The sequence below is a fragment of the Chenopodium album genome, chromosome 3 (genome assembly GCF_948465745.1).
Source record: "Chenopodium album chromosome 3, dcCheAlbu1.1, whole genome shotgun sequence".
NCBI classification, from domain to species: Eukaryota; Viridiplantae; Streptophyta; class Magnoliopsida; order Caryophyllales; family Amaranthaceae; genus Chenopodium; species Chenopodium album.
The window spans coordinates 35,479,621-35,495,775 of record NC_137836.1 but is presented as its reverse complement, the minus strand read 5'-3'; the positions used below and the strand labels follow the sequence as shown (position 1 = coordinate 35,495,775).

Below are 16,155 nucleotides of genomic sequence, written 5' to 3'. Positions count from 1 at the left end.
TGAGAAGGTAATAAAGAAGGGCTAGCACAATCTTTCAAAGTGTTGGCTAGTTCAATGATTTGGGTTTCAAGCATCTTTTTGTGTGTCATCATCTCATTAAAATTCTTATCACTCACCGACATGTAAGTGTTCAAAATCTTGGTTTGGTTCTCAATGATCTCCTGTAAGGTAATCTTGGAAGATGGGGGTTGAGCATAAGAATTATCACCATTTCCTTGAGGTCTTGGAGCAAATCCGGGTGGGGGTCCCCTTTGGTTGTTGTTTTGAAAATTTCCCCTATTTTGATTGTTCAAATTACCTTAGCCTTGATTGTTGCCAAAATTTTGGTGTTGGCCACCAAAACCATGAGATTGGCCTTGATTTCCATACCCTTGGCTTTGGTTTTGATTACTATAACCTTGATTGTTATAGTTACCTCAGAACCCTTGATTTCCTTGGTTCTTATAACCACCATTGTTGTAGTTATCAAAACTACCTTGTTGGTGAGTAATCCTATTCCCAAAATTCCTTGGACCATCAAATCCTTGTCCATTGTTATTATTGGAAACAAAATTCACTTGCTCACAATCATTTTTTTCAACATCATCACAATTTTCAAAAGCATTTGGACAATTAGAAGAGTCATGGTCATAAGACCCACAAACATCATAAAAGACACAACCACTTGGCATATTACTTGAGGTAGAAGGAGGAGTAGAGTTAGAAGGTGTACCTCTCCCTTTTATGTGGGAGGGAAGACTTGGTGCAATCAAAGAGGCACTCTCTAGCTTGGCTTTGATCAATGTCATCTCCTTTCCCAAGTTTGAGATTTGGGAAGACAAGTTATTTATTGCATTGAGATGATCAACCGAATAAACCGTTGAGCCACTCTTGATTATGGACTCTCTCTCTTCCTCTTGCCAATCCATGTAGTGACGAACTACATCCTCAATTATGTCTACAACCTCTTCTCCGGTCTTGTTCATAATTGGGCCTCCGGCTCCGGCATCAAGACACGACTTCCTTTGGGGGCTCAATCCTCCATAGAAAATTTGTATGATTTGGTAAGTCGGAATTCCATGATGAGGACATTCTCGTTGATACTCCTTGTATCTTTCCCAAGCCTCTTACAAACTCTCACTAGGATTTTGCTTGAAACTTTGGATTAGAGTTCTTGCCTCGGCGGTCTTCTTTTGAGGATAGAAACGGGAAAGAAACTCCTTGGTAACCTCATCCCAAGTTCTCAAGGAATTAGGTTTCATTTCCTTGTCTAACCATTCCAAAGCCCTTCCAATTAGGGAAAACAGAAGTAGCTTGAGCCTTATGAATTCTTGAGAAACCCCACTGACCTTGATGATATTACAATACTTCTCGAACTCTTTGAGATGGTTTAGTGGGCTTTCATGCTTGGCACCACTAAATTGCCTTCGTTCAATCATAGTTATCATTGCCGGCCTTATCTCAAAGTCATTGGATGGAGTTGTTGGTGGAGCTATACCACTCTCAAATCTATAAGCACCGAGAGTTCCCAACTCCTTCAAAGCAGCTCTTGGATTAGCTCCCATGCTTCCTCGATCCACCTTTCTCTTTCTTGATGATTTTCCTCTCTTGGAGAGCTTCGACTTGAAGAACGATTAGCAAATGGCACTAGAGTCCTTCCTCTTATCCTACGCATACAAAAACTCAAAGAAAATATCAATAGCACGACTACAATTGTAGCCTAAAGAGAAAAATCTTTTTGTATTTTTGAAATTAGGTGAAATAGACTCAACAACAATAGCAAACAACTACGGCATTCCCCGGCAATGGCGCCATTTTGAACAAGGGTTGAGACTAGGTCGTTGGACTAATCTTCCCTAGGCCAAATAAAATTTGTAATCACTCAACACACCCTTATAACTAGCATAGGAGTAAGTTGAGGGTTGAACCACTAGGAATGGGAGGTGAATGCTAAGGCTAAAGCTAAGCTATCTCAAAGTAATGAAGTAAGGTGTGTATATTCTAAGACAATCAAACAATCAAGATGAAATCAAACATATCAAACACTAGGGTTTAGGATCCACATATACATGCAATGGATACAAATAATTGGGATTGGAATTGACTAAGTCGAGTGTTGCGAGGGAAAATCAATTAAGCAATCAAAAGAGTATGGTAGGCTAATCTCCTAGAGGTCAAACCAGCGCCAACTACAAGTGACTCTAGCTAGGAACTTCGCAAACCAACTCAATCGACAAATGCAAGCCACAAATCAATTGTCCGTATCAATGTGAACTTACAATGCAATCTAGTGCAACAATCAAAGTTAGCTACTCTTCAATTAATCACACACATGCACTTAATCAATCAACCAATTTAATCACTACATTTATTCCATCAATTTCCCCCCAATTAGCATCAATCCATTACTCATATATGCTTCACCATTCCCCTAGCAAGAAAACTACCCACAATCCATGGAAATCAAGATCAAAACTAAGCTAAACAACAAATTCATCATCATCATATTAATCAAACAAATTCAATCACAAATTCAATCAAACTTGAACAATCAACAAAACAATTGAAATCAAAAGCTAAAGATTGCATTAAAGTGAAAGAAATCCTTACAAACTTGCTTTAAATCAGTAGAGAAAATGCTTAGAATCATCAATCTTCAATCATCAATCTAGAATTTCTCTCTCTACAGCCTAGTGTTTCTCTCTCTACAAAATGATCTAAAATTTCTATTCTAATTCTAAACGAACTCTCCTCTCTAAAAATAGAAGGAAAGTCTATATATAGTAAAACTAACAAAGAGAAATTAGTTAGATCGTCCAAAATAGACCCGTACAGGTGCGGCCAACTACAAGGGGGAGCGCAGCCGTGCAAAACTAGGTATGGTACAGAGACCCAGATAGGCGCGCCCGTGCCCGAAGGAGGCGCGGCCGCGCCATGGTCGCGCGCGCCCACTCTTGGGAGCAGGGCAGCTTTCTTCACCTTCAACTTGCTCTTCCTCGTGCGCTCCACTTGATGATGTTGATGAAAACGGAAGGAGGCAGTCTCGAAATAGCCCCCATAATGGGTTCAACACCAAGATTGTGTACCCACCGCTTGCATGCACGAGCTAGAAGACTTAGCCTATACAATCATTCAAACTTGAACTTCAAGTGGTAGGCAAGAGGCATCTCAAACGATGTAAAACTTGGGAAGAAGACTCGAGAATCTTCGGATTACGATCATAACCTGATAAATGAACGAAAACAAGCAAATAAAAGAGAAAATAACAAAATAAACTAATAAATGCATAAAAATAGAAATTCAACTAGGAAAATGCAAACTAAAGAAATAAAGAGTAAAATTAAGGAAAAACTAAAGAAAAGAGCTATGAAATGGCATGAATTTCACCCTAAAGAGAATCAAATGAGTGCCATAAATGACACTCATCAAAACGCTTGTTTAATATAATTCTTCTGAGAGATAAATTTTGTTGATTATGATCCTCCCATGAAATGAATTTTATTGCAAATTTGTATACTAAGTTGCTGTAAAAATATGATGCCCCTATATATGAGATATTTTACCAACTTAGGGGAAGAATTGGAGTAAGTTGGAAAAAATTAATTAAACTGATGATCCCTATATATAATGGAAATTTGAAATGTTTTCTAGCCAACTTTCATCCATATGTTATCAAGATATGTTGCACATATATGATTTGATTTGTATACCGTTATAACCCTTCTAGAATCTTACAGAGATAAATTATGGTCATATCATGCATGCGTATACATTGAGATAAAGCTTGCCAATTATATATACTTGAATCACTACACCTGAAGTATAGATTTTATAATTGGTTCCAAAATAAAGATGTGATATATGGCAAGATAGTGCAGTTGACACTTTTAATAATGTAATAGTATATTAATACCAGTTGTATGAAATACCCTTGAACTTGTGTAGATATCTGAATTATTACAAAAGATGGCCTATGATGTAAGAAAAATTATGATGGTACCAATGAAAAATGTATTCAGATATCATTGTCAAAATAGCATGCAAATTAAAATTGTACCTTGAGGAATTATATGATGATACCGGTATATGATGGAACCGATAAATAATGCATATGCATGATATAATGGACTAGTGAATAAGGGACCTGAAATATATGTCCATTTTGATGTCGATATAATGATCATCATCATAAGTTTATCAAGGACCAGAAGTCCAATGATATATGGATTTTTAAATCCACATTATATAGTGTTTTGTGTTATTTTGAATCCTATGTATGTTCATATGCATGTGTGAGTCTAGGTTTATGTATTATTCATTGCATACTTTGAAAGTTGTTAGATGCATTACTCATTATATATTTTGGTTTCTATATCTCATATTGCTGCATCAGTTCTATACAATAATTGTGGTATATGTGAATGTTTGTTCAAAATATAGTATGGCGTATTTGTAACTTTGAAGGAAAATTACAAAGAAATATTTATATTTCAATGGGCTTATAGTTGTGATGAAATGATTGAAAACATCAATTTAATAGCATGTTATGAATCATGTAAGAAGAGTTCCTGAAAAACTTATGTACAACGTATTTAAATACCAAGCCCTACAAATTTTTGAATATTGCAATTATTATCAAACTCTTGAAAATTTTATGTGACTACATCATTGACATCTCAACCTGAAGTTTGAGTATATAAGAGTTAGTGAGATTTACTATTTGCATTCGCAGAAAAATTATCGTGTAGTTAATTACCAAACTTCTAAAGAAACATGATATATACTTATGCGTGAGGTTGTTTTCTTATGGTCTAGAAAAACCATGATCAATGTATATAATTACATATGTTATATCATATTTCATATGAGATTGAAAAACAACATTAACAATATCATGTGTTGCCATATAATTAAGAAGTGCTTGATTAAATAATGATCATCAATTTCTATTATTTGCAGTCTCTAGAAGAAGGCATAAGTATAATGGTTAAGACAACTTTAAACATAGATTTCGAATAAAGTGTGGACGAACACATGTATTATTATCATAGGTATGGTGATATGACGACTCACTTGTTCACGTGAAGACTTGAAGAGTTAAGAGGATCAAAGATCAAAGAATTATACTATTTTGCGTCATGTGAGAAGATACTCAACTATATTGGATTCATTTCATTTGAAGATCTCAAGCTATAAATTCATCAGGGGGAGAAAATACATGTTGCACTCTTTTTCCCTTGACCAAGGTTTTGTCCCATATTGGGTTTTCTTGGTAAGGTTTTTCATGAGGCAGCATTGCAAGCGTATTACGAAGGATGATGTACTCTTTCTCCTTCACTATGTTTTTATACCACAGGATTTTTCGTAGTAAGGTTTTTAATGAGGCACAATCTTCGATAATGGACATCCAAGGAGGAGTGTTATGAAATATAGCGTGGATGTCCATTATACTCTTTGTATCATTCTAGAATATTCTATATAGATATAGGGTTTATATTCTTATCCAAGCAAACCCTACTTGTGTTGTATATATATATATACCCTTGCAGACACCTAATTTTGGCCTCTTGTCCCGAAAGAAAGTGCGATGATGTTATAAAAATCCGTTATTCATGCTAGATCAAAGTTGAAGTGTTTATGGACTATGAAAAGAATTATAAAGTAAGTTAAAACCCATATTTGAGACCAATTTATCTTATAGCATTGTCCGATTACTAATTAGGTCTAAACCATGTTCATACATGTTTAAACTTGATTAAAAACGGACCAAAATGCGTTAAATGCAATGATTGGATCCAATAGAACCTACATTGTTGAAAAACCGATCCAAACAGATGAACCAAACATCAAAATCTCGTGCAAGGCCTATACAGATGGATAGCCCTTTCAAAGAGCTTTCCAACGGTATATTATAAGCCCAATTCTGAGCAACAACGAAGAAGTTATATCAAAACACTAAACCGGGCCTTAAAACCGACACCCTTGCACTCTAACGGCCATAACTTTTGATCCATAACATATTTTAACCTAATTCTAAAGCATTGGAAAGTAGACATTTGGATATTTCCAATGATATCTCACACGCCTTAATCCAACTCCGCAATCAAAAGTTATGGAAGTTTTAAAAACGCGTTTTTGTATAAGGCGAACCGCAAACCAGCGTAACTCAATTAGTTGCGCGCGCCTGGCGCGCTCGACTCATTGAGATTCGCGTGGCACCTAGCGCGCGCGTGCCACCTGACGGCGTGGCTCTAAAACCCTTAGCCTAGATTCCTACGCCTATAAATAGGGGTCTAGGTTCAGCATTACGAGGACAGAAAAATCATAATACTAAACCCTAAATTTTGAAAACCCTAATCTCTCTCAAACCTTCTTACTATCATACTACTTTTCCCTCTTTCTTCCCAACTACTCTTCAACCCTAATCCATCCATTGAAGCTCTTGAAGGTACGAAGAAGCAAGAAAGTCCATAAACACATTAAACAGAGATTTAACATAAAAGAAGAACGGTTAGTTTCCTAAGCACTTATATAACTCACTTTTCCTTTATTGTTTAAATAACTTTAATTGATTAATTAGTGTTTTTTGGTCACTTTAAACAAACTTCTAATTAATTAATTCACATAGTACTCTTTCGTTAATCAAGACTAGAATTTGAATAATTAATTGTTGTTTTATCACTTAAGACAAGGCGAATATTGTTTATTTATTGTTCTTTCACGAATAGTGATTAAATAAGAATAACGACTTTTGCAATGTAATTCCTACATGATTAATGCGTGTAAATAAAATCAACTAGGTATCGCATTGCATATATTGTTTGGTGATGAAATTGTGAAAAAGGAAGAGCTAGTAGAGGTCGTACTAGGGCTAGGATAGCGATTCCCCCCTAAAGGGAACGCTATTTTAGTTCCCTCACTCCTGAACTCATTTTGGTTTATGTAGACCAATTTAGGCATGGGTAAACTTACGATTCGTGATAATTATCCCATAAACTCCACATGAGAGAAAGGCATCACTACAAGAAATAAGCTATTTTGCGACAGCCAAAATTTGTCGCAAAAATAGTAAAAATCGTCACAAAAAATAGTTGCGACAGTCAACTGTCATAAACCGTTTGTCGCAATCACAGTTGTCGCAAAATTTTATTTTAGCGACAGTTTGACTGTCGTAAACCTTTTTTACGACGGTTTTACTAATTTCAGTGACAGTTTTATTTTTTGTCGTAATAATTAATCTTCGACAGCTAAAAACCGTCGCAAACTACGACAGCCATGAAAACTGTCGCAAACACCAATTTTAGCGACAGCTAAAAGCCGTCGCAAAAAATAAAAAAAATAAAAAAAAAACGTAACCCCTCAACCCAGCCACATCCCTCCTTTAACCCTCACCCACAATAGCCCAGCCGCATAACCCGTAACCACGACCAACCTCCACCACAAACCACCTAGCGCCACCACACACTTTTCACCGCCACCCAAAACCACCAAATTAAGCCCAGAAAACTCATAAACCCACGAACAACCCTAGATCTGAAATTAAACCAAAAAAAATCTAAAATCCAACAATTCCCCCTTACACTAACCACCGACAACTCCCTAACCTTGCACCCAAAAAAAATAAACATTAAGATCTAAAATTTAAACCCCAACAAACAAAAAATCAAAGAAAAAACCCAACATAATAACCAAAGATAAATGAAAATATAAAACAAATACATAAAAATAACAAACATCAAACAAGAAATACAAATATACATCAAATAATAAAAAAAACCAAGAATAATAAAACAAACAAGTTAATGAAATAACAGAAGTTATCAAAAACGGTACAAAATTCAAACAAAAATACCACAAAAAATCAAACGAAAATAAATGACAAAATAACAAGATCTAACAAATTAAATAAAAATCAAATGAAGATGAACGAAAATAATTAACATACCTTCGAAACTTTCCTCTTCTTTGGGTTTTAAGGGTCAAATTCGACCATAAAAACTCCAGATCTGGAATTTTTATGGTCCAATTTGGCTAAAAAAATCTCACCATCACGATATTGAACTTTAAAAATATGAATTTGACTAAAAAAAACCCCTCAACATTAAGTAGAAAGAAGGAGGAGTACGAGAAAGAAAAGAATGGAGGATGAGAAATAGAGAAGAGAAAGGAAAAGAGAGGAAAAAAAGAGGAGGAAGAAAAAGAGAGGAAAGAGAAGAGGAGGAGAGGGGAGATGATATGAGAAAGTGAGAAGAGAAAAGAAATGAAAGAGGAGAGAGAAACTGATAGGGAGAGGAGTAACGAATCGGCGGACAATACATTATTAGGGTTTGGTGTGGGATTGTGGGGTATTTATATACCGTATGTTTTTTTTTTGAAAAAAACAACTCTGTGACAGCTTTAAACTGACGCAGATTACCACGGTTTTGCAAATATTAAAAAAATTTACAATTATTTTTAATGTCTATTACGACAATTTATTGGCCAAAAACCGTCGTAAATCAGCGACAGACTAGAAAACTGTCGTAATATTGCGACAAAAACAAAAACCGTCGTAAAATTAAAAAATTACGACAGTTTTGCAATGTACAAAAACCGTCGTAAAATTAAAAAATTAAAAAAACCGTCGTAAAATTAAAATATCAATTTTTTTTTTTTTTAATTTTTTATTTTATAATTTTGAAATCAGTAAAAATGTTAAGTAGGCAGAAAATACCTTGAATGTACATCGCATATGGGTATAATAAATTATTTTTACAAGTTAACAAGTACTCTCTACGAAATAATAATACTCCCTCCGTGTTTTAATAAGAGTTACAATTTGACCAGCATAAATTTGTAGGCAATTTTATTGATTTAAATAAAATGAAAGGTACGTGTGTTAGTTGGAGTATTAAAAATTGATAAAGAAGTATAGTGGAGTTAATAATTTACTAAAAAGTAATGAATGTGAAAGAAAAGAAATAATTAAAAAAAAACTTGCTAATAAACGTTCCCGGGGCGTTAGATAAGCATTGAAAATATTTCGTAGAAGTGGTATTAATTTGGGAATGCATGTTAAAACCACGCGTCGATCGATATAATTAATGTTCATTTTAATCTAATTTTTCTAGTTTTAGCTATCTTTTCAATGCCCTAGGGCGTACATTAGCTTTTACCAAAAAAAAAAAAAATAATTGTAAGTTTGGGTGAAAACCATACAAGGAGAAAGATGTAATACTTCGTTTTAAAATGTAGCTTTCTCTTTTTAAAACGCAAATAAAGTACATAAAAATAAACCAACAAGAGTTGGCTCAAGTGGAATGAAATACATAAAAATAAACCAACGAGAGCTGGCTCAAGTGGTAAGCAATTTGATGTCGCTTCAGAGAGGTCTTGGATTCGAACCTTACCGTATGAAGAAACTATTATTGGGAGACTCACCCATCATAAGTCAGGTGTGCTACTTGAGTCGGTTCAACCTTGCTTGCTAATTCATTTTGACCATAAATAATTCGGCATGCAAGTACATTATTTACTTTAGTATTGTAGTAATATTGGAGATGAAAAAAAAAAAAGTGAAAAACGACGGACGGTGTTGATAAGGCATATCTGGAGCAAAAGGGGAGCATCTGAGTCGTCTCCTACATCCTAATTTCTCCAGCGTCCGATCTTCTCTTTCAACTACTCTCTCTCTTCATCGCCTTCAACGCCGATCCATCTTACGCTTCTCCTTTATTTACGCCACTTCTCCAATTCATCGGTAAGTTCCTTCCTTCCTTCCTCCCTTTTTATTCTTATCTCTTATTCTTCTTCTTTAATTCTTTTCCCTCACTCTTTCTCTCTCCTCTTTCTCTGTCATCATCATCATCTCTCTTTCGCGCTTCTATTCATGGCGGTCTATTTCAATTTCGATTTTAGATTGACGTTTGGATTTTTAGGGTTTAATATTTCAAATTTATATGGCGGATGCACCGACAAGTCCAGGCGGTGGAAGCCATGAAAGCGGTGACCAAAGCCCACGTTCCAATGTTCGTGAGCAGGACAGGTATCTTCCTATTGCTAATATAAGTCGGATTATGAAGAGGGCTTTGCCAGCTAATGGTAAAATTGCTAAAGATGCTAAAGAGACTGTTCAGGAATGTGTTTCTGAGTTCATCAGCTTCATTACTAGCGAGTATGTTTGTCAATTTTGATTTTGTGTTTAGATTTCGTTTCGAGATTATTGGGTTTGTGTTGTTTGACTTGTTGGTGTAATTTTATATTTTTGTGATCGATTGTTTAGGGCTAGTGATAAGTGTCAAAGGGAAAAGAGAAAGACCATTAATGGGGATGATTTGCTTTGGGCTATGGCAACTCTAGGGTTTGAAGAATATATTGATCCACTTAAGGTCTACTTGACTCGTTACCGAGAGGTATAACTGTTGTAATTATTCATTGGAAGAGGTGGCTTTTATATGAAATTTACAATTTTGGATGATGGTTAACTAAGTGTTGTTTGTGTTTCGTGGTTGCTTCGTCTTTGGATTATTGCTATCTATTGCAGATGGAGGTGCGTATCTCTGTGCTAATTTTGTTTAAAATTGGCGGGTTTGTGATATGGTAATTAATTTTGCTTACTTTGAGTTTGGTGGTTGTGAATTTTGATAGGGCGATACAAAGGGGTCTGCTAAGGGTGGCGAAGCCTCGGGCAAAAGGGATGCAGTGGGAAATCAACAACCTCAGGTAGAGTTTACTCAAGTTCTATTATGTAATCATTTGGTATAGTTTGATATCTCGTGAGCTAACAGGTTTGCTGCTGTGATTTCTGTTTTGAAATTTGGCAGCTTGCTCATCAGGGTTCTTTTAATCAAGCCATGAACTATGGAAACTCGCAGGTAATTTGCATTTTCATATATAGGCGCTGTAGGATGTGGTCATGCTCATCTTCTGTGTTTTGAATGTATATTTTATTTGAAAACTTTCACAACAATAATCTCAACTATCAGGACTAAACAAAACTAGAGGGTATCTTCCCAAGATGCACCTTTGTCGCAGGGAACCTGTTAAACTAGTTAGTTTATCTTTGTTAGTTTTCTTCTTTCCCTGTCCTTTGATCCCCCTTCTTTCCCATCCTTAATTGATTGATGCAATCTCTTGCCAAACTCTTTCGTAACTCCCACCCCTTCTCAGGTAACAATCATTCCCTCTCTTGTTCAACCCAAGCCAATAACTACTTCCTCTCCTTACTAAATCAATTTATTTATTTATTTTTTTTTGTAAAAAAAAAAAAGTGCACTGAGTGTTGAGGCGGCACTAAGTGAATGGGATACCTAAATTGGAGGTGCAGAACTATATTTTTTATTCCATAATTTGCTGATATCTATTTTCTTGATACACTTACGGTTTGGTGAAGGTAGCAAACCCATTTTAAGATTTGAGATCCCATTTACAGTTAGCCTCCTAATGACTTCTTTCTCAATATAAAAAATTGCAAAATTGAATTGGAGTAATGGTGTATGGTTGTTTTATTATTCCTTACTCAAACTACCATTCTATTATTTTAATAGAAAAAATTATAGAATCCATTGTTCTAGGTACTCTAGTGTAGTCTCCCATGCTGCCTAATCGGTGATAATTGTATATCTATGCAAAACAAGTGGGACCCGTAAGATTAATAACCAAAGTATCTGACACTCTTACCACCAACCAAAACCTTCAAAATCCAAAATCATTATAATGAATGTTAATTCAACTAAGAGTGACAATAAGAGCAAGAGAAGGTGAGTACATCATAGCAATAAAAATGTAGGAGTTTGAGGGATGAGATGTATGAAGAAAATTACAAGTTCAATGGAGGAATAGAGGATGAAAAAAAGGGGAAATCGTTGGCTAGAGTTTTTAACAGAGGTGGAAGGGACTTTTTAATATCAGACGGCAGCAGAGGGAGAAAAGTAAGCTCCCAGGTGGGTGGTGGTGGAGCTTTGGTGGGAGGAGTTTTTGGTGTATGTTGGGGATGGAGTCCAATGGGAAGAGATGAGTTAGGGGCTGATCTTTGTTTTGTTTTGGTTGGTTTGTTTGCTTAATTTATTTATTTATAGATGAGAATTACATAATATTACGTTGTCAATTGATCTGCGAGATCGGTTGATGTACGTAATTGCTTTATTTTGGGAGGAACCTCCCATAGTTGGAATTATACTTAATACATCATGGTTGGAAGCTTCGCACAGATATGGGAAAGAATAGTCATAGCTGGAAATTATTCATTCTAGAAGTCAAATTTGCATATGTTTCTTTGTCTCTTCCTTTGTGTGTCAGAGATTTTAAAATGCAGTGTAGTGAAAGTTTAGTTTAGGCTTTTGTCTTTGCATTATTCTTGAATAACCAATGGGGTAATGTCAAAGGTTAGGATGATTTTTCATCTCTTTGTAGTGTTGGAAAGTTTAAACTAAAGTATAGTGAAAGTTCCATTTAAGCATTTGTCTTTGGGTGTAAGTGAGATTATCATAATGAATTGGGGTTTGCAAAATTTTTCTCTTACATCATACTTTGTGAAAAGTTGAGTAAATCAAGCAAGATTGGAACATTATAACCATTCTGTAAAATTAGTGAATCTATTCACACCTTTGTTTTATTTTTCATACCATTATTTTGACAGTCATGTTGAAAGATGTTCCTATGGAGTGGTTATGTGTAATCATCTTTTAGGTATGAGATTTACTTAATTTTTTTTCTGGTTGAAATGATTTGTCTTTGGCTATGTTCTCTTCATCTCATTTATGTTTACTTACTCTTGTTTAGACCTCCTTGACCAAACTAAAAACTTAAAAGAAAGGGCCCAGAGTTAAACTACCTCTTTTCTATATCATCGAGTAGACTAGGTCCAAAAATACTGGCCAAACCAGACCCCTATAGAGGTTTTTATCTTATTTTATTTTTGTGAAAGCCCAAAAGATAAAGTAATCAGACTTGTTTAATTTGTATCTATTTATTTTTCACTAGATGCGGTTGCGGCGGATTGGTTCATGTGTGTTTTGAGAAAGGGGAGGGTAGGTGAGGGAGAGTTATCCAAAATTTTGCTTTTTAATTAACTGAATTTTACCATTAAATATTGGACTTTTAAAGTTTTCCTTGAATGTTAATATTTTTAATTGGCACATTGGCCCTAATGATAATAGGTGTAGTTGGCGTGGGCCACAATGGCCACTGATGATCACAAACATTACTGAGTGCACTCTGTACATAGAATATCGTCCAAGTAATCTCTAAGTAGGCTTTTCTTGATAGGGATAAAAAAATAGACTCCGGGGGGAGGGGGAGTGTGAGATGAGGGTCTTCTTACTGCTGTACAATCATAAGAGAATGTCAGGCCACCCTTATTACTGCTGTAAAATCATCATAAATTGCAATTGGGCTTTCATTCAGGGCTATCAGGCCCTTATTACTTATTAGAAAGCAACTGACTGGTCAACTACTTCATACAAAATATTATTTGAAACCTATAGTGAACAGTTTGTTTTCGATCATTGCAATTTTGAAAATTGCTCAGTTGAGACTTTCAACTTTGTTGTTGTTCATAAACAGGATCTCATGTCAAATGCCTCTTTTGGCTAAGAATAGTTGCTGTGCAATCATTAAGAGATGTGGGTCTTAATGCTGCTGTACAATCATTAAGAGACTGTTAGCCATGAGTCTAAATTAGACTTTCAATCACATCTTTTTTAGAAAGCAACTGACTGGTCAAATACTTTAAACAAAATAATTTTTAGAAAGTATAGTGAACAATTTGGTTTCAATCATTGCAATGTTGAAAATTGCTCATTAGAAACTTTTAACTTGGTTGCTCTTAGACAGGATCTCATGTCAAATGCTTCTTTTGTCTAAGAATAGTTGCTCTTGATGCGTGATGAAACGAGGACTGACTGATTGTGAAACCTGGGCTTCTAATAATGTGTGCACCTAACTTGAATTATCTAGGAGACATTACCATTAATATGATGCTAAATCTTGGATTGGTTTCTGCTATGCAACTGTAATTTGCATAAATTCAATTATGGGTTATATTGTAAGATTGTCATTGGGGACATGGTATCATGTCATTTATTGGGTGATTTCGTTGGAGAATTATGCCTTGCAGTTTTCTAAATGTATTGTCCGTTTGAATAATGTTTGGAATAAGGTGATTTTTCTTTCATCTTTGTGGTCTCTTGCTTCTGGTCGTTGTCATGATCTTTTTTCCTCGATCTTCTTGCCATCAATGTGTTTTGAGAGGACTGTCAACCCCTTTGTGCAACATTTAAATAATTTAACAATTGGTAGTTGCTTCTTATGGTGTTTCTAAATTTTCGCGAAAAGGTTCTGACACTACAGTAAGTGGTGTAACTATCATGGTTTGGTTTTAAAATAAGCTATAATAGATTTTGAGGCTTGTTCTGTTTGCTTATAAATTAGCATAATGGTGAGTTATTTTGATGGGAGAGATTACCATAGCCTACTCTTAAGCTTTAATATGTCTTGAGTTTTTATTTTGGGTATGTACATCTGTAGGTCAAGATAATTTAATCTTTCTGAAAGTATGTGTAACTAGTTTTATCTGCTGATCTGCATTTCAACTTCATAATAGGTAAGATTTGCTCTGATTGATAAGGTTAAGAAATTGTTTGTGGTTGCAGGCCCAGCATCTAATGGTTCCTATGCAAGGCCCAGAGTAAGTATTACCTGCAATTCATTGATATTACATATAATTGACAATTTCAATGACGGGGAGTTTTATTACCTTCCCACTGAAGTCTGAAGTCGATTTCATCAGTGCTATAGGAAAAACTTATATCAAGGATACTTTTCTCATTCTCAGCAATTTAGGTTTTGTAGGCGCTGTTTGTTTCGTTTATCAGGTAAGTCTGATAGTTCTGTATATGAAATTGTGAGTGGTTTGTCGCTAAGACGTATAAGACATCCTACTTATATCGACCTTGAGTGATGCATAATTTATTATTATTATTATTATTATTATTATTATTATTATTATTATTATTATTATTATTATTATTATTATTATTATTATTATTATTATGATTGGTTGTACGAAGTATCATTTTTGGCGGGCTGGTTTTCCAAGTTTCATGTTATCTAAGCAATAACTCACCTAAATTTTGATAAAGGTAACTAATAGGATTCGCTGGTGTGCTTAACTTACACCCAAGCTTCCATGTTCCTTATCAATAAAACCTTATTGAAATAATTTTGGTGCTAAGACTGGTTTTGGTGCCAAGACTGATTTTGGTGCTATACTGCTAGGACTGGTTTGGATAATTTTCAAGTGTTTAAAGTGAAATCGCATCACTCTCTACTCTAGCATCTACCTGTATTAGCAAGTCATCAGCAAACATAACGGTGTGTAATCTTGAGTTCTTGGATATTTGGGACGGCTTTCAAAGTCAGGATAATCGTGAGTGTTTCAGCATCTACTTAAATACCTTAGGCCAAAAAAAAAAAAAAAAAAAAAAAAAAAGAAAAGTTGTAAAAGGAGATAGGGGATCTTTAGATATATTAATGCAAATGTTCAAATAATAAACACTAAAATTTCACTCAAATTAAACCAATATTCAATTGGAATTATATACTTACTATACTACTTGAGATTATATTCAATTTAAATATACTTACAAATTTTTTTAGCAAATATAAGCAAATATTTCACTAAATTTGAGCTCTATGTCATATAAATAAATAGCTTGATATACTAGTACGAATATTGGGACATAAGTTTACACTTTTAGTACATTAATATTCAACATTTTAAGCACAATGTTGCACATTCTCAAAATTAAAATTGAGCTGTATTATCAATAAGTTGAACATGTCTCTCTATATCATTAGCCTCTCACTCTTTCCTCTTATTAGTATGGTTTATGGTCATGTACTCATGTTACTATCGTACACCCCTTTTGTGCCGTTTAGAAATTTCATATGGTGAATAGTGAATACTCTAAAGCGCATTAAGGTGTCAATAAGGTTTATGAAATACCAACCTTAAATTCTAAACTGTGAATTATAAACAACAATAATTTTACAATAATAACAAAATGATTTTTTAAAATTGTGATTCTAAACCTCACGCTGTATCCACTAGGGGTGATAATGAGACTGAGCTATTCTTGAACTATTCAAGCTCGATTCAGTCAAAGATCGGTCAAAGATCGATTCGTGGTGGCTCGA

The 16,155-nt window shown here is 34.7% G+C and overlaps 1 protein-coding gene and 1 non-coding gene across 2 annotated transcripts; both read left to right on the top strand.

The window, feature by feature from the left end:
- The first annotated feature begins 1,053 nt into the window (after positions 1 to 1,053).
- Positions 1,054 to 1,159, top strand: LOC145625912 (small nucleolar RNA R71). The gene has a single exon (XR_014110806.1). It is a non-coding gene; the product is annotated as a small nucleolar RNA R71 (small nucleolar RNA).
- An 8,354-nt stretch (positions 1,160 to 9,513) lies between these two features.
- LOC145623940 (nuclear transcription factor Y subunit B-8-like) lies at positions 9,514 to 14,967 on the top strand. The gene is made up of 7 exons (XM_081676858.1): positions 9,514 to 9,718; positions 9,897 to 10,132; positions 10,241 to 10,370; positions 10,502 to 10,507; positions 10,606 to 10,680; positions 10,782 to 10,832; positions 14,610 to 14,967. Exons 2-7 carry the CDS (start codon positions 9,918 to 9,920, stop codon positions 14,646 to 14,648), a joined length of 516 nt encoding a protein of 171 aa, XP_081532984.1. The 5' UTR covers positions 9,514 to 9,718; positions 9,897 to 9,917; the 3' UTR covers positions 14,649 to 14,967.
- The last annotated feature ends 1,188 nt before the right edge of the window (positions 14,968 to 16,155 follow it).

Excerpts from the sequence above, each read along its gene's own strand:
- LOC145623940 (XM_081676858.1), top strand. The coding sequence starts at position 9,918 with ATGGCGGATGCACCGACAAGTCCAGGCGGTGGAAGCCATGAAAGCGGT. Across the intron at positions 10,133-10,240 it reads ATCAGCTTCATTACTAGCGA|GGCTAGTGATAAGTGTCAAA; the intron begins GTATGTTTGTCA and ends TCGATTGTTTAG. Across the intron at positions 10,833-14,609 it reads TGAACTATGGAAACTCGCAG|GCCCAGCATCTAATGGTTCC; the intron begins GTAATTTGCATT and ends TTGTGGTTGCAG.